The 19,865-nt window shown below is 43.6% G+C and overlaps 1 protein-coding gene across 1 annotated transcript; it reads right to left on the reverse strand.

Moving 5' to 3' along the window:
- Positions 1-3,268: 3,268 nt before the first annotated feature.
- On the reverse strand, positions 3,269-18,709 carry LOC107187127 (retinal homeobox protein Rx-like). Its single transcript, XM_015575139.1, has 4 exons — positions 18,637-18,709; positions 10,173-10,438; positions 5,098-5,185; positions 3,269-3,732 (listed from the first exon to the last, which is right to left on the reverse strand). The coding sequence occupies exons 1-4, from the start codon at positions 18,707-18,709 to the stop codon at positions 3,269-3,271; spliced, it is 891 nt and encodes a 296-aa protein (XP_015430625.1).
- Between the last annotated feature and the right edge of the window lie 1,156 nt (positions 18,710-19,865).

Raw genomic sequence — 19,865 nt, forward strand, 5'->3', positions numbered from 1 at the left:
AAATGTGATTTGAAACTCAAAATACTTCAAAATCTTAATAAGTCTTGAGTCCCGATTATTCTCGAGTCTTCAAAGATTCGATAACTCTTGGAAATCATGGAAGTTTTGATGGTTTCAAAGCCTTAAATGTTTTGATAGGACTAGAAGGAATTTTGAATGCTTTTCTAAGATACTGAATACTCATCAAGCTTTCAGGAACTATCAACGCATTCTAGAGTTTAAAAACTATCAAGACATCCATGACTTCCAAGATTTTCAGAACCTATCAAATCTTTCAAGACCCAAGACTAATAAAGTCTGAAGATCCAAGTCTTTTCAAGAGGTGTACGTATTGAATCGTGTTCGAAGTGACTTGAATTTTTCGTCATATGTACATATGTACATACTCGAAACGATTCAAAGTGCTTCAGAGCCCGACACTACTTCTATATCAGTCATTCACATCCTAACAGCTAGCACAATTGAATTCCAGTCGTATACCTCCATCAACGAAAGGTGAATGAATCTTGAAATAAATTTCTACATTATACTTACCATTTTATTGTCGTAAATTAATAATTTCACATTTCATATTTTGCATAAGAGAAATCTTGAAAACCAAAAATACAATAATTCATCGTTAATCGCACACGTACCCCGTTCAACTTCGCCCCAATTACCTTTGCAACGAATCCCCGTAAAAAAAAACAAGAATGAATCTTTAAACAAAGTTTTCCATTGTATCATTTTGTAGTCGTAAATTCATAATATAACATTCATATTTTGCATGAAATCTACGAAACAAAAAACACACTAAATCATCGTTAACCAAACACGTACCCAATGCACCTTCACCCCAATTACCTCAACAACATATCACCCTATAAAAAAAAACAAAAAAACATCCCTCATTCTCAATTTCCATTCTCCGCTACAGAACGATCTTCCCTATAACACCGTAAAACCACCCAGCTAGAAATTCATCGTCCAGCCTAATTCGCTCCAGTCACTGGTAATTAGTCGACACCCTAGTTGTCACGACAGCCCCAACCCCCACAATACTCCCACGCTGCTGTTCGAGTCGTAATGGGAACGAGTCAAAAATATCATAACACAAAAGTTCGACCAGGAAGGAAACCGCAACGTTTCCCCTGTACTCTGTGTATCGCGAACGATCTTATCGGGAGCGAACGACGACGATCGTCCCGTGCGCGCAGGTGGGCGCAATAATTACTTCCCCGTGCTTTGGCCCCTTCCCTACCCTTCCACGACCGGGCCAGAGGGGTCGGTTCAATAACGATAACGATAATTGTCGCGGCCGGTGTCGTCGCACGTCGTTCCGTCCTTACCGCCGCAGATAAATTTCCGATAAGACGGATAAATTGGTCGGATTGTAATTGCCGTTGTGCGTGTTGCCGGGATGAGCGGGAACGTACATACATACATACATACGTGTATACCTGACCGGTGGAGACACGTGGGAAGCCGGGGGCGCCCCGCGAGGTGGCGAACGGGTGGCACGATTAAACGCCGCACCGTCGATGTTTACACCAAAACTCCGTGGGAATCGAGGTTCCTCTACCCCAAAACCAACCCCCGCCCCTCCCACCACCGTCGTGCGTCGGACAGAAAAGCACCCCGTCGACAGCTGCCCCAGGACAATCCGGAATTCGGGAAATCGACGCAACGACACCGCCGACGCTGGAATCTTTTCACGATTAATGACACGGAAGCGATTTTGCCGCGCGCGACGGTGCTAACGGGGTGTTCTCACAGCGAGAGAATTGGGTCTAAAGGGGGGCGGGAGAAGGGTGTTTCGGGTAAATGCGTTCATTAGCTGAGAATCGTGATGGGAGCTGCTGGTTGTACGGGATATTATGAACGCTCGTGTGTTTGTACAATTAAGTTTGTGTTACTGTTAACGATACGTTGGAAAGATATTTGTGTTTTTTTAGGGGGAAGATCGTCTGAGTTGTTGTTTTTTTGGAATTTTTAGAAAGGATTGAGTTAACAGGGGAAGGACCCCACTTGTCTGACTTCGATTTTAACGGAGTTTTGTAAGATAGTATACAGGTTCCTAACGATATATTTCTGAAATATTAGGGTAGACGCTCGATAATTTTAATCGTACAAACAATTAAAGTTATGTGCCTTTGAGATATGTAAGTCAAACTTAGATTGTTTGGCTGGTAAATCGGAGGCTCTGGGATCGATTCCTGTTCACCGACATATTTTCGTTTTACTTTGCCAATACAACTTTGATAACTTTGACTTATGTTCAGAGTACATATATTAAAGGTTCGTAACTTGTATTGTTTATATGTTGAAAATTATTGAGTGTTTACACCTAATAATTCACGTATATCATTAGGAAATTGTATACCATCATCTTACAAAATCCCGTTAAAATCGAAATCTGACAGTTGGGGTACTTCCCTTCTAAGGGTTGAAAAAGAGAATTCTTGGGTCGATGGAGGAATGATGAAACATCCAGCAGTTTTTAGTAGTATCATATATTTTCTCTTGACGTAATTAATTAGCTACATATTTACAGGAGAGAAATTGTACGTGGTTTTTTTATACATATATATATATGCACGTTTGTGTATTATACATTTATATTACAAAAGTTCGTCGTCCGCTACAGTTTGTCCCGAACTTCATTGCGATTTCTAAGAAATTGGGTCCTCTAAGAAAGGTCGTATCCGGCTAAAAGTCTTTATGCTCGCGTCTCCCTGCCACCGAAGAAGAATAATTGGCACAACTCTGTACTCTCAGTATAGTTCACCAAAAAAGAAAAGCAATTATAGAACTATCGGACCCGCATAGTTGTCTCTGTGTATTAACAAAATCGGCTTAAAACACGACACTCATAAGCTGTTTTAGTAGGTTCAATAACGAACATAAATTTTAGCGAGTACTCTTAAAAACCGCCAGCGGTTTCAACAGCACTCTCGACGTCATTCAACTTAAACTAAAGCATCGGTACTAAGCCCGTAACTGTCAGAACAGTCCCAGTTGTCAGTCGTGCTAGACTAGGTGTTCGCATCTCCTTCCAAAACGGCCCAAATGAAATTCTTAACGTCTTCCTACACACCTCTACATTCTATTGACCCGAGACATCATAAAATCGGCGCCTTAAATCCCTTTCCTTCCATATCCCTTATCATCGAGACCCAGACCCCAAGCCATCAGGCTCGATAACTCTACTCCCCCAGCTATCTACACACAGTCCAGTCTCAATCTTTTTCGATATTTACACGAAATCTGACGATTCCCATCTCCACAGTTAATTGTCCACCTTGCGCAGCACCTCCTCAGCCTTCACTCTCAGCACCTCCGCGCTCTGTCTCCTGATCTCGTCGTCCGACGAGGCCGAGTCCTCCTCCTTGTCGTGCTTCGAGCTCAGGTTCTGCGGCAGACTCTGCACACCTAGGTTCAAGGGATGCCCGTGCAAGTGGCTCCCAAGGGTGTGTCCGTTCACGTTTCCGTGATTCAGCGACGAGGCTGGGTTCAGGCCGACCGGTAGCACCGTGCTGAGAGACGCCAGGTTCTGGGGTAGCGGCAGACCGATGTACTGCGACAGGATCGCGTGCAACGGCGGCAGTTTTGGCGCGCTGACCGGCCACGGGGGCGGGAACACTGGCGGGATGAACCACGGGAACGCGCCCGCTGGTCCACCCGATGGGTCCGCACCTGGCACTCCGCCGGCGGTTTGAAGCAAACGAGCGTGAAGGGACAACTCGTTCACACCTGCAATCATACACACACACACACATATGGTTTTGCTGGGGATTTCAGTATTCGTTGTTTCTGCGAATTTGCCGAGGGTATATAGAGTTCAGAGAGGTCCGCGCGGAGGGACGACCGGTTGGCCCCTTTTGCGGTCCAACCACCCGGGGACAAACCGGCTAGGGACGCTGCGGTCCAGCTGTGCCTGCGGGCGCATTGGTTTTAAACTGACGTTAATTACCATTTACCACGTTCCGTTCGCTGTCGCGAACGTAAAGACATTCCGACGTGGATTATCCTAACCTGTCGGTTCTGTTTATGTCAGGTTACGTTATACAAGGTAGATCACGAAATGTGACCAGCTATCCCTACTGCTAGATCGAAACATTTTTTTGGATGCTCAACCATCAGTACAGAGGTCGTAAATAGAACTAAGACAGTCGTTTCTTAACCGTTAACGCGAGTGTACTGCAACTGATGGATTATTTTAAACATCGTTTTAATTAAGGTAAATGATATTTTCTTATCGTTTCTTTGATTTGGAAGAAAACATATTTGTCATGATGCTTGCCAAATTGATCTCAGTATTCTCTAAAAGATAGGCGGAAAAAAATTATAGGTTCGTATAAAAATTGAAGGTGACCTTGGAAACTATGGAAAAATGGGTTGACAGAAAATGTGGTACAATCATGTTAAAGCTCCCTTAAATCATGTTATATTAGCCAAGAAAATGACCGAACAGCTAGCAGTAGAATACTCTAAGCTGACCACGTTTCGTGGTCCACACTATTTGTATACACAGACGATCTGAACTTCTGGGCTCTAAAATCTAAGGTACTTGAATCTCTACTTCATTTTCAAATGGCACCAACATGACTATCCGATCTAAACGCATTCTTTAACTTCTGGTGAACTTCCGTAGAAAGTAAACACCTAGTTCTTTGTTCATTGACGAGCAATTATCGAAACGAAACGGAGAATCAATTTGTTGTTTTGCAGTCGAAAGAAATTCATCCGTTTGTCCCCGAGATCCGCAGCAGACACGAGTTGCAGGGAACATCGGGAGGTCGATTTATGAAAAATTAATCGGTCAAGCTTCCGTCGCGCATCGTTCGCATGCGATGTCCACGAGGGCCGACACTGAAATTACATGTAATTGGCCGCCGATTGCATCTACCCTTCGTAACTTTACTCGCGCCTCGCCTAGCTCGCGCATTACCAAACCACCCCCCTTCCCCCATACGATTTATGGTGTGTCGTGAGCAAGCAGAGGGAATAGAAATAAATTCTTGATTTCCCTAACAAATCGTGAACGTTCACAAACAAACCGATTCGTTCGAACATGGAACGGAGAATTGGGTGAAAGACAGAAACCGCTAAACTCACCGCTTTGTTCAACGTGCATATAGCTGGTGTCTCTGCCGAGGGCCTTCTCCTTCTTGCGCCATTTCGCGCGTCGATTTTGAAACCAGACCTGGAAGCAGAAAGGAGAACAGACTTTTGAGTCTCGTGGGTATCTGTGGATGGTTCCGCGAGGATAAGTATTCGAAATTAAAATTCAGTCTGGGAATCGTTAAGAATCTTATCTGGAAATATTTTACTAGGTTCTTTAGAGAATGGCTCCCAGCTTTTTCCCTCGCGGATTAACGGAACAATTGCCGCGCGAAATCATCGAATTATTTCTCGGAAGAAAATACGGCCAGCGACGCATGAGAACCCTAGGCCCTGCCGTATCAGAACCACCCAACAAAAGCTTGCTCTCGAGGTTGATTAAGCTAATTGTTAACAATTATCCTGATTTCCTCCGTACCCCTGAGTGCCGGCGCAACCCCTGCCCTCTCCCCTCGCTTTCCTACCGAACCCCCACGCCCCTCCTGGTGGCACGCCGTTACCCGCTGCTGGCCCCGTTGCCATATAAATGCTTTCGCTTTCCGCCTGAGCTGCTCCGATTTTTCGTGGCCACCGACAGACCCCCGCGAAAGAGACAGAGAAGCCAGGGAGAGAAAGAAATTGCGTTTTACATCCTGCCCCTATTGTGCGGGAAATCCAGCGCTTTTTAGCCGACGACGGTCACCCGGGGATCGATCGGATACGCGTGGATCGGCAGATCATCTTCTCGCGACGGCTTTCTTCCCAGATAGATTTTCTATTGTGGGGAACATTGACGGTATCAACGATACCCGACATATGGTGAATTTATATCGTGGGATGTTTAGAAAATATTCCAGGGGATCCTGTGTCGTTCTTGATGAGAGTAATAATATTGGTTTTGAAAACGCGATTTGTCTGTTGTATGGTCAATCATGAATAATTTGGAACTATCAAGAAAGTAAAAATGTAAATGTAGAAGGGAATATACATATATGTATACATATATAGACTCCCGTCCATATGTCATGGATTGTTTTGAGATAAATGGAAATCCAAAGAGAAATGTAATTTCTTGAAACAATTTCAGTATCACTTTAATAAAATTCTAAAATACTAATCGGTTATAAATTTTTTAACATTATTCTTAGTGTGGTCAACTTAATACAATCGAGGAATTCCGACAGTGATATTTAAAAGGACTAAGAACACGCGAAAAAATCAACACTTCGATGTCGGATGACGTTCAGTGAGACACTTGAGATTCGTTTGTTTCATAAATTTAAGTAACACTTTAACTCTTAACACTTTCTTATCCTACGTATCCGATGACTTATGGACAGGAGTGTAAATCAATTTCTAGCTAGTTAAAGATTAAATTTGAAGAATATACATTCAAATCGTTATAAAATGAAATAAAAAATGCAGACGTCACCCACCGAGTATTCCACCTATCGATCGATACTAATTAACTGGATTCGCACGAGTCTCTGATTAAAAGAAACAAGCAAAACAGATCGGTGGTATATCGCGTCGAAACGAAGGTAGCAAAATCAAGGGAGGCTCAACACAGCGGACTGGTCGGAACATTTAAGTCGTCGGTGAAACGTGCGAGGGAACAGAGGCGAACGTTGCCGAGGCCGTGGGCGGGAAATTCAATTGCCTAATTGCTGTTAATTATTTAATCGCTCCTGAATACCCCGCTAACGCCTAAGTGCTCGCAAACCTTGCAGCGCGTCGTTTAAGCGACCCAAGCGCGAACCCGAAAGTTTGAATCCCTCCCCCGGAACCCGAGGCCTGGGTACCAACCCAGCGCCGGTGTAACGTTCCCAACCATCATCCACCGCAAAATTTCCTGTTCGCGCTCTCTCGTTTCGTCGATTCCCTTTCCTTTTTATATTCCTTTCGCCATAAATCCCGTTACCGTCTGCACATATCCCTTTTTCACTAATTTCCACCTTTGTCTTTGTCCATTGTTCCAGACACCAGACACAATACCGTCGAATCACTTGACTACAGGCGAACGGTATTTCCTCGAAAAAAGAAAGGAAAAAGAACTCCTATCAAATCCAAACGCGACGATGGAGACGCACAGGCGTCGGGAAAAGCGAAAGCGAATCGGATACGACGAAGTGTCATCAGTGAGTGGGAGGGGAATAGGAAACGGAACAGAAACGATTCGCGATTCCATTACCACCGGGGGGGTACGGATCGTCGATCGAACGCGATACAACGGGTGGGGAGGGGGAGGGGACCGGCCATTAATACCGAAAAATGGGTAATTTCGCATCTGGAATTGAGGGCGGCCGAGGGAGGAGCGGCGGAGGATTTCCTAGATTGAAATAAAGTGGCCGTGGCACCACTGCGCCGCGGCGGATCATTTAGCGGTTTTGTCGAGCGACGGCCAATTGCCGGCATTGTCGCTTGGCTGTACCACAATGGGCCAATCGGAATGCTCTCTGTCTCTTTTCAACTCTCCGCGCCACCCTTCGACGACGGCTCCATCCACGACCCTTCTCTCTATACTACACACAGACATGCGGAGATACACACACAGAGAGGGAGAGAGAAAATCTGTGTATAGATGTGTACATGGTGCTCTTTCTCGCTCTCTTCATCCCTCTTTCTCGATCCTCTATCCTTCTTCTATCTACATCTCGGTCTAGCTTCCTCTTTCTGTCTCTGGCTCTCTATCACTCCTCGCTCCAGCCTGTCAGTCCCTCTCGCGTGGCCTATGTACGAGGGTGTCAGGATGGTTACGCTAATCGAGTAACCGATTTCCATCCATGGAAAAGTCATAATTTATGGCTGAACGGCCGCGAAACGGTGCCCCCCCCCCCCACCCCTGCAACATGTCGTCGCGGCGATTCCGCCGCCGCGTCACGTAACTCGTGCTCGTTTCCCTCGGACGATCGAACCGATAATACAAATGAATGGAGGCCGGTATATTTATCTTTGCGCGCGATCGTTGGCAAGCGATCGGACGATTTCGAGCTCGGTGCAACAGGGGGCCCGTTGAAGAGAGACAAACGGGGGGAGGGGGGAGGCTGATTCTTCGATGTATGAAAATATGTATTACCGTGCTATAATAAGTTACAGGTTGATAACGTTCTCTCCCCCGTAATAAGAACGCATTTGTTAATGGACCGCCCCGTCATTTTTTGTTCTTTTTTCTTCTCTTTCTCTCTCTCTCTATCTTTTTTTTTTTATATGGATTAGCGTGTTCTGCTGCGACTACCGTTCTTCCGACACACTCGAAACGAATGAACGCGACCGGAGGGAAAAAGAATGTCAAGCAGATTAAAACGCTATTGAAATCGTGGACACACCATCCGCCTATCGTTTTTAACTGTGAGTTTTATCGATCTAGACCGTGTGCCACGAGGAGGGGGCAATGCATAACGTACGAAAAATTCGTTGTTTCACCGGTAAATACTAAAAACAAAAAAAAAAAAAAAAAAAAAAAAAAAAAAGAGGTACAATAAAACACACGACTGTCGAATGAGGTATTGTTCTGTGCTGTTTGAAATTTATCTATAAGGAATTACAATTGCGTTGTATACATGTTAATTCCTATCCGATTTATTTTCTATTATTCTGTTTTACTTTTTTGTCTTCCATTGACTTCGAAATATGCCCACCTGGCGATCTCTCACGGAGCCGTTAAAAAACGCGGCTGGGAAATAATTTCAAAGCAGATTACACGACCCCGAGCGCGCGCACGTTCTTTATCGTTCGACTGGCTCGTATGGAATTAATCCACCCCGTTATGGTATAGCACAGAGGGTACACGGGGTCTGATGCGTCTTTTGCGAAATTACCGACGCCGAAGAGGAGCGGCAGATTTTCGGGGTACAATGGTGTGTAATTAGTTGAGAGGCCCACACTGAGGTTACGGCTCAATTCAACGCGCGCATCCTACATTCGAATATCTGGTTTGAAATGCTGCCGACGAGCGAGCTGCGGGCAGGGTTTAAAGACGGTTTCGAGGACCTTCCGGAACCGTAATACTATCAAACTCCCTAGTCGATAAAAGAAAAAGAAGCAACGTTGAAGGACGTATGTTTGCTTCTGGAGGATTGCTCCGCGAAATATTCTGTAAAATGCAGGCGGATCTAGTTGATTGGCGACACTTACTTTGAAACATGAAATACACGTGTGCTACTTTCATTCTAAGACTAATTTTTGACAGTTCAAAAATGTCCAAGGAAATATCTTCCTTTTACTTAATCCTTTAACACCCAGACTCTTAAATCAGCATTTTAAAATTATAACACTGATATGTTTGTTGTATCTTGTTATTTTAAAGTCGAAAATATCGATATTAAACAAAACCTTTTTTCACTTTTTTCTTTTCTTTTATTTATTTTTAGAAGGAATACTTGACTTTCTGAAAACGTGAATATCTATATGACAAAAGTTAGATATTTTTATTATGATTTATTATTATCACTTTTAAAATGAATGTTGCACCGGTGCGACTCTGGGTGTTAAAGGGTTAATCGATTCTTAAGGTAACACATTGAATGCAAATCAATTCTTTTAATTAAGAAATATAGAGTGATCAAAATTTAAGGTCTAAGAACGTACGAGCTTATAATCCTGACCAATGGGTCGATAAGTAACACAGGTGTGTCTGTCGTCAGACAAAACCTCAAATCTCCTCACAGAATAATACTGTTTTCTTCTGTTATTTTACCTTGTCGATAATTAATAATTACACATTTCTTCTTGCACAATCGTAATTTTCTGCATACTTTAGTAAATACTCTTACAAATTTTGTTGTTCTTTTTCGCCATTTATTTTTCTAATTCCTTATACAGTTCTGCAGAACCTTTGTTAAATTTTGTTAAACTTTCTTAATAGTACAAGTTTCTGTAAACTCTGGTATATCTTTACGCATTATTGTATATCTAAATGTTCCGTTTGTCCTTTAGACTTCCATACACTCGTATATATTGTACCAGAGGGTTCATAACCCGTTTATAAATAAAGATTATTATTAAAACTATTCGCAGAAGTGAGAAATACTATGAAACTACCGACGAATAAGAAGAACAATCGATTTCTGATCGAATAATTAAAAGTTCACCTGTACTCTAGCCTCGGAAAGATCCAGCCTCGTTGCCAGTTCTTCTCTGGTGAACACGTCCGGATACTGCGTGCTCTCGAAAGCTTTCTCGAGCTCGTGCAACTGATAGGTGGTGAACGTGGTGCGGGACCTTCGGACCTTCCGTGGCCGGTCCGATTCCCCTAGGTTCAAGGGATCGTGCAGGGCATCGTTTATCTGATGATCGCTCAAATGGCCAAGTTCTGTGTCTCCGCCGTCAACGATCGCGTCCGACGACGTCGCATGATCTGGAAAGAACGACGAGAAAACTGATTCGTTAAACGCTCGCAACTTTGATCTTGAAACTGCTGACTAAGTATTTGTTAGTAGCAGTGATACACACTCTCTATCGCAAGATTGGAATAACTTCCTCGACGAGAACTTGGTCGTGAATTTTGTCACCTTGAAAGAAGACACAAATATCAAGCTTGTATGGACAAACAAAGGGCACAGGTAGATGCAGATAATGGTAAAACAGTGGAGAAGAAGGCTGCGCGATTTTGTACTCCTGAGCAGTAGTTTATGTCAGTCAATGTACATGCAATACCGCTCGTAAGAAAATGTGACGTTTCATAAAAGTTATACCTTTTAGACCACTTTTATTATTTCGCTGTAACATAAACGTTATCTATCAAGCTTTAATTTTCCCTAAGGAATATTTATTTCAGACTTTCAGCAATTTTGTGTTGCCTTGTAACATTCACTGTATATTCGATAAATGTCCTAATGAAAAATCCTCGCCCGTAAGTTACCAAACACTTGATTACTTTGAGAAAAATGGAAATCGAAACAGAAACGGAACTTTTTGATCGTGTGATCTTTAACCTCTTTAACCTCAAATATCTTTCAGTATTACCGAACAAAACTCACAAAATCATAATCAGCTGAACAATTTTTTAGCACTAACCATAGTCGAGCAAATTTATTCAAAAAATCAATGATGAACCAGTGGAAATGATCACAAACTGATTCGACTAAAAATCAGGGAGTATTGTCCTAAAACAATTCACTGTTATTGTGCCACCAATTAAACGCATATTCAAAATTGTACACGACATTGAATATAATTCACAATTTTCTCTGTAACATGCAAAATTCATAAGAATCGGTTCATTTCATAATTCAAGTGCCCATTTAACGCTAACTATTCCTTCTTCTGCATTTGGTAACGTGAGTGTTCTGTGCCATCCCCTATCAATATGCTGTACAGTTCCTTCATATCGATGCACCTGCTCTCTCTCTCTTCAAAAAGACGTCGAGATACCTCAAGAACAAGAGCCTTTTCGAATTTTGAACGACCTTTCGATTCGTTAACGGTACACCATCAATCGCGCACACAGAGGCACGAGCGGATAGTGTTAAAAGGTTGCACGCGTATTCAAGTCCGGATACATAAGCGTGTATCAAACGATCGCCAGGACCTTCGATGCTCGAGCAGCAAGAGAGGATCGGGGCGATTAAGCTAAATCGTCCACGCTGCCAAAACGAAATTGACGTTTTCGCCAGTACACACAGACACACATACATGGGTGAGGAGTGGAGACCATGTGGGGGAGGGAGTAGCGAAATGGGGGTTGGAGATGCTGCGGGATCGGTCGGCGCGGGTGCAATTTCATTTTTAAGCCGACTGCCACCGATATACGCCCCGATACGCCGATCATGTCCGATCGGCGGATTTGCCAATTTTAAGCCTCACCCGGCGCTTCATTTTTTTCCTGTTATTTTTTTTTTCCTTTTTTTCTCTGCGCGCATCCCCGGCCCGTGTGTATGAAAATATGACGCATCGATGCGAGCCTGTACATTATATCTACACGCTCGATAGTCCTTAAAAACCGTTGCCGTCAGTGATTAGCAAATATCACGAGAGTGCATGTCGTACATTGGTTGCCCCCGACGAACGGATGCGCGCAACCCCTCTCACTCCTCTGATGCAACCCTTGCCGACACGTAGCCGTGAAATACACAAACACACACGCCTGCTTCGACCCTCCTCCTTCACTTATTCTCTCCTTCACTCTCTGGATTTTTTCCAGCCCTGTCTCTCGATTTTACCACCCCGCGTGGACCCTTTCCGTTTCCCGTCTTTAACGGGAAGCATCGACACACCGAGGAACTCTCGAAGGCTCATTACAACGAACTACACGCAAAATGTAGATTTTTACCCCGACTGGGACAACAATTACCTTCTTACGAGCGGTTTAAAGTTACACGGGGGTAATACGATACCCAGCGTGGTCAGAGAGGGGGAATGGAACCAGCGGATGCGGTGGGAACTTTTGTGATACATTTGAAACGTGTATCGAACCGGGGGGTTGTTGGTAATGCCCGTGATTAGTCCGTTGTCGTTATTCCCGATTGGAAAGATATAGTTCAGTAACGATGTTAATTGTACTGTAAAGACTGTGTGAGTCAGTATTAAACAAGTTGAAACATCAAAGAAGAAGTCCTGACTAACTGATTGACTCATCAACGCCCAGCTCTTATCGTTTCACGTAGGAAGTTCCTAGTGGGAACATGAAATTTTAGAGGTAGCTGCCCCTTAGAGCGTAGGCGCCCATTAAGAAAGGATTTTTCGAATTCCCTAAAGGGGTGAAAATAGGTAAAATGTATTTTCTGGCAATCTTTATTATCTCTTAGACCCATATTAAAATTCCATTTACAGGGGGTGAAAAGAAGCAAAATGTGATTCTGTGCATTTCTCAATATCTCTTAATCCAGATACGATAACCCACTGCTTTTTGCTTAAAAATGCGAGTTATTCAAGTGCCTGGAAAGTAATTTCAGGATTTTTTTAAATTCTATCTCTAGGGGGCGAAAAGGTGTCCGAATAAACGGGGATAAATTTATCTATTTCTTCACTTCTATTTTCTTTCTTTACAATTCAACTTAAAAATTTTGTTTAATAAATAGTTTAAACAAATCCCGAAATCCACGTGACAGAAACCGCGGAAAAACAGTTACTACCGAATACAAGGTGGTAATTGTAGGAGTAGCTGATATTACGATTTGTATAACTTCTCTGTGCAGGTATAAATGAGTCTACGGTAGGAACTACCCTCAGAAATATCAACACGATAAGAGAAATTGAAAAAACAAACCCCCTCCGAATTTCACCGATCAGGAGTCTACTTAATGCCTCTAAATGTATCAACATAACCTCAACAAAACATTCATATCGCGTGATAAAATCTGCAACGAACTGCATCGCGGTAATTCAATGTATGCGTCGTTGTTTAAAAGAAACTCCGAGTCCGATAACCATTTAATTTCAATCGTCTTTGCCCAATTAGAAGATCAGACGCTCTCGATCCCGCAATGAAGGGCAAAATTACTCGCGAAATTAGATAATAACGCGATAAGGACCGCCAACGTCAGATTACAACGGAGTTTCAATGTCTGTCTCACTCCTCCCCCACCCTTCCGCCTCCGAGCGGCGCCCGTGTACCATCATCCCCTTACGCGCCGTTTGCTTGAACTAATTAGACGCGCATTTACTACTCGTGCGTAATAACGTTAATCCTACTTTTCGGTGCCGCTCTAACCGGCGGCAGTTGCCATAGATCGCCGCGTACCGCCCGATGCGAATCGTTCGAACACGGGGGGCGGGCGCGCGCGAGCGTATGTCAGAGCACACACGCACACATCGTGGAGAGAGCCAGATTCGAGAGAGAGAGAGAAAAAAAACGGAAAGGGAGAGGAGCACCGACTCCGGTGCACAGGCTACACACGCGTGTACGTGCGCTGGTAATCGCACTAACATTTACGCAAACAAACGTCCGGATAATCCACAGTGAATAGAGAGATTTTTATGTTTTCATGCTAGGGCACAATGGGGCACCCACTTGATGCCTAACTCTCTGCGCTGCTTTTTATTAAATCTACGGACCCGTCCGACAAGGGGTTGGACCGAAGGGGTAGCGAGGGTACCCCCCACCCCCACCCCCTCCTGGTAAAAGCGGTCCGCGGCGCGAAATTAAAGATTTATTTACCAGTGACCCTGTGATGGCTGCGTGCCCGATACCATCGACTTCCTAGGCGATACTTCGTCTATGTCCACGATATTCGCTCGGTGAACAGTTATCGAGACGATATAGGCAAAGGTTGCCGAATTTGGACTGTCGCCTAGGTTGGACAACTACTGGTAACTTGTTATGTGTAAGCAATCTGCGACACATGATAGACTATATGTGTATGATAGTGACGATTGCATTAACACTGTCACTACCAAACACGTCAAAATGGCGGATTGTACATTTCTTATTTTACGACTAAGGAAATTGTAATGGTACTTTTGGCGGAATTTATGTTAACTTTTAATTTACTATACATTCTATGTTATACTATATAATGCTAAGTTACACTATATACTATGTGTATTACTGTATTATACAATTTAATTCAATGTACACTTAATACTGGTAGTTCTAGTGTTAATTAACTTAGTAAGCAACACGTGTTATGTATCATACGGCGAAAATTGCTTGCACTCGACAGGTTACCAATAGTGGTTCAACTTAGACGATGGGCCAAATTCGACAACCTTCCCCTATATCTTTTTGGTCACCTTCGGACGATAAAACGGGGGAAACAGAAACATTGCGAAACCTAAGTAGTATGCAGAGATCGTAAGCTATCGACAAATCAAATTGAATGGATCACCTTCAGTCACACGAATTGTCATTATTGGCTAAGTCGATCACGTCCATAGGTCTATCGCGTGACGAAGAACGTGAAGGAAATAGATCAAGATAGAGTGAAATGGAGCGATAACGCAAGTCATTCAGTCGGTAGTTACTTCGGCAACTTACGATCTCTGCACAGTAGTTAAATGTTTATTCTGATAGTTTCCTACTTTTGAAGACAGGACATCTGGAGTAATTATTACACGTAACCCAGGCACTTTATGTACAATGTGCTGAAGAAGAAGGAAACAGATTTAAAGGATGGCTAGGTTTCTGTCTACTTTCAGAATGATTACAAGCTATATTTCTTTGGAATTACATTAGCGATAAACGAACTGGGGATTGAAGAAGAGTAATGTTTAAAATGTGTCCAGATTAGGTCCTTCATGACTGACAGATTTTAGGGGCTAAACAAAAGGATCGGTAGGTTTCTGTCTGCTGTCGAGATGATTCCAAACTATATATGTTTTTTTTTAGAATTACATTAACAACGAACGAACGAGAGGGTTCGAAGAAGAGTAGGTAATGTTTAGAACATGTCCAGATTCAGTTCTTCCTGACAGATTTTAGGGGCTAAAAGAAAAGATGATTAGGTTTTGATCTGTGATCAGGATTCAAATGATTTCAAACTATGTTTCTTTGGAATCACGTTAACGACAAACGAACGAGGGGGGTCACAGAAGAATAAGTAATGTTTACAACATGTCCAGATTGAGTTCTTCCTGACTAGACAAATGTTAGGGGCTAACCGAAAGGACGGCTAAGTTTCCGTCTGCGATCAGGATGATTCCAAGCTATGTTTCTTTGGAATTACATTAACGACAACCGAACGAGGGGGGGGGGTCGAAGAAGAGTAATGTTTAGAACGTGTCGTCCAAATTGGGTTCTTCCTGACCCGGCCGTCGACGTCCGAGCATTAATTGAATTTTCGTGGCTCCCCCGTAGGCGATATATTCATTCTCGTGCGATTCATACGTTGCGTCGGTTACGTCCGTTGACAATATTGACCGTGAACAAATTGAAAATGAAATTCCGCGATTACATTATACCCTCCCTCCCCTTCGTTTGATCGGCTGGTGGAATCGAGCGCGTCGATCTGTAAGCGATTCCCGGCGGATCGTATCAGTGGTACGTGCTACGCGTAGGTATTATCAGACGCATTAATTATGTTAGACGACTGTACGCTCGAAATCCGCAAACACATCCTGATTTATACGCGCCACAGACAGGCCGGACCAATAATCGGTCCACCTGTATACAGTGATCATTCGACTACTGTGTTCCTACGTGTATGCCCACATGTATCATTAAACGCAACGCTAACGGCCAAATAGTGCAGGGACCAGCTGAATCTTTCTTCGTGGAAGTGATATTGTTTAAACGCCGAGCTACCTGAATCTTTCTTCAGAGAAATAATATCGTTGTTCACGCGTTAACCGACGTGATTTCGATGAACTTTCCGTTCACGCCACGCGGTGCTGCTAACTGATAGTTGTTTGCAAATGTTAGAAAATTTCGTGAGAAATGTTAATTCAGGCAAAACGATTTGGAAGGTACAATGCTATGCCAGTCATCGATAACCAACGCGACCTGAACGAAAGGTTCAATATCGGTTACGGATGGCCGACATGGCACTGAACATGATGAAGGAGGACTAAATTTTTCATTGCTTAGTAGAACTGGTAATAATAAGGAAATTTTATTCTTAACGTTATTAAACGGTAAGAATTATTTTCTTTACTATTTGTTAACCCCAGATCACTAGAATATCGAAAACATTACTACCTTGAATTCGCGATTCTTAGAAAATCGACATCGTTACCGTCAATGTCGTCGACATATTTCCAAGTTGTGTTAAATAATTACTGCCTTAATTTTCCAGTATTTAACGTAGATTTCTACCTCAACAAGAATAGTATTTTTCTAAAATATTACACGTTCTCTTTCAGTTGTAATTTTTATGAATGATTAATAATAACGTAAGTCACAAGACAGTTTAGTGATCGAGAGTTAACGTATTACACAACGGCCAAATCTTTCACTGCTTCATAAAAGGACATTTATTCTATTTCATTTATATACCACCTTTTCGAGCAGTTTCCAAGAAAGACCGATTCATGTAACAATTCTCTCGAGATTACCAAGTTGCCATTAACAACACGATTCATTGAGAAGTAGTACACCTGCACGCGACCACGTGTAATAAATCCGAAACGTGCAATTTTGATCGTGCATTTCGATAAAGAATCCCTTAACGTCTACATTTCTGGACAACGGTAACACAATCACGGTAACTCACGGTCGCATCTCTATACAACATACATACGCCGTTGGAACGGATTACACACAAGGTCCGAACTTTACGGCTCCAGAAAATCTAATAAAATCCGTAAGAGGGTTTACGGGGTAATACGTTCATCGTTAAACTCCGCCCGGGATAATCGTTTCAACGAAAAAAAAAAAAAAAAAAAATTGGCGTGCGCAACTTTCTTTAGACGGCGCGTGGGGGGAGTGGGGGAAGTTAATAAGTGTAGGTTTACGTAAGTTTATTAATTCCGTATGGCGTGTTCGGAGGGTCCCCCCGATCGAATTAGGACGTATAGGATCGTCAATTTACACGTTCGACCGCGGGCCGGTTGCACGTTCCTTTTTATGGGGGCGTGTAAGTTCGGAACGAGAGGAAAAAGCCATTACGTGTTAATTATCACGTCCTGTACCAAGACACCGTTCTATGTCGTGCCGGCCATATATGCATCGCGTAACATTGTAGAGAAAAACCGTCGTGATTTATCGCGAAACCACGGACACGTGACATACACACACGTACACACACGGCCATTCTGAAATTAACTCCATTAAAAAGGTAATCTCGGTTTCTTGAGAAAACGGGCCACCACGGATCACACACAGGTTACGAATATTTTAATGAAATAATTACGTGTTCGTGCGTATACTCGGTGACCAAACCGAGTGAAATGGGCTGACGCAAATAAGCGTGTGCATACGCCACAGGATCGCGTGCCATAAGCAAGACCGCGCGTCGTAAATTTACACCGCGCTGATCGTCGCCGCAGATTCGAACCGTCGACCTAATTAGCCCTTTTAAAACACTTACGGCAATTAAGGAGCAAGCCCAAAATGAGACCCTGGGTGGGAAGTGTCTTCGACGATAAGCAATTGGTATCCGGTGACGTGAATGGTTTCGCCAACGCAACCATCAGGATCGATCGACCGTTCGATCGGTCGTCACGATTTCGAAAATAAACCGATGAAATGCCATTCGCTAAATTGACATATAATTACCGTCCGCAATATCTGATGCGCCGTACGATGGGTTAACACAGATAACCCACTTTGTTTCAGTTAGAAGGAAACAGTTCTCCTTTTATCGCAATCGGCGCCGGGATCGATGCCAGGGCGGCAATAAAATGTTGGTAAACGAGACCTTAGTTTACTTAACGATATTAAATACCAGATAATAATACAATATTACACGGGGTCGGCGTATTAATCGACGAGAAAATCGAAACTCAGTCTATACGTATTCCAGAGGAGCCTAACTTCGCTGAGGGAACGGTAATCATTTTATCACGATCAATGAATTAAATAATAAAATTCCCATACGAAAGCTACAACGATGGTCTTTTATAGGATTCCATGGTACCATCGATGATCCACCGATCGCGCGAAATGCCACGATTCCTTCGACACGTCATTCGCACGGTTCTCCAAAGAATCACAAGAATTCTATAAGTAGATCGTACCTTCGTCCTTCGCGTGTCCCAGGATCTGGTCGATGCTGTACACGTTCCTTTTCTGATTGTATGTTTGCGCCATGCTTCCCTCTAGGCTGGCGGCGTCCACGCCGGAAGTCACTGGCTGCCAACCCCAACAACGGTGAACCGGAAGCCCAGTTGCTGGACGTCTCACGAGAGATAATACACTGACGGAAATTTAATATCTGTCGTCCGATAGATCACGTTGGAAAATCGTATCTCCCGCTGGTCCCGCGGACAGATGGAGCTCTCGTTTGTCGAAAAAAAAAACAAATACGTTTTCAAGCGCACGCGAGAGCTGGCAAGACAGAGGCGGAAAAAATCGGACTGTCGGACGAATCGGAAAGAAAACCAACGGTAAAACGACGAAATCGTCGAGCGACGGAGCGCGTTTTTCAAGAGGGGTTCCACGCGGTCTCTACACCCGACGTCCGAAAAGAAAATGCGTCAATCGACGGCGCACCACGAACTGGCTCGTCGGACATGAAAGCAGCCCTTAATATCGCGTACAGCCGCCCCACCTCGCAACCCCTAACACCGCCATATTAGCCTCCCCGCCAATGAGGGCGCGCGGTTCTCACCCAAAGCCACCCCGCACTCGGGGGTTGAATGAGGCCTGGGCGGGGAATATTTTGCCCTTTCCGCGTAAATCCCCGGATTTTTTTCCACCTCCTCCTCCTATCCACCTCCTACCGGAGTCATCCTCCTTCTATCCAATCCCTCTGCTTTTCTCTCTGTTCGTCCAACGGGACCGACGTATGTCCATCCCTTTGTCTGTCTTTTAGTTTCCCTCCGTCCCTCCGACGTGCCGCGGAGGTTTCGATCCAAACGGCGGGATATCTCTTCTTTCCTCTCCAGCGGGAGGAACGGCGAGGATTATTTACCGCGTCTTTCGAGGTTTACGCGAATTTATTTTTTTTCTTTTCGGGATCGCGATTACTTGAGTCGGTTACTTCGGCCAGGATTCGTTCTTGCTTCATTTGGTTATTTTGGTTACTTCGTTTCGTTACCCGAAGGGTTTTGTTAACCCTTTAACTTGTGGACTCTTACTACACCGTTCATATTCATTTCTTTGCTCTTACGCAATTTACATTTGTCTACATTTGTTTTTGAAATAAATCGTGGGAAATTAAGGTAAATAACAGGTGAGAAAGAAATAAAATCATGTATTTAGCTCATATTACCCTAAACGAATAAAAATGTCCTCCCTAAGTTAC

This window comes from Dufourea novaeangliae, unplaced genomic scaffold, assembly GCF_001272555.1.
Source record: "Dufourea novaeangliae isolate 0120121106 unplaced genomic scaffold, ASM127255v1 scaffold14, whole genome shotgun sequence".
Classification (NCBI taxonomy): domain Eukaryota; kingdom Metazoa; phylum Arthropoda; class Insecta; order Hymenoptera; family Halictidae; genus Dufourea; species Dufourea novaeangliae.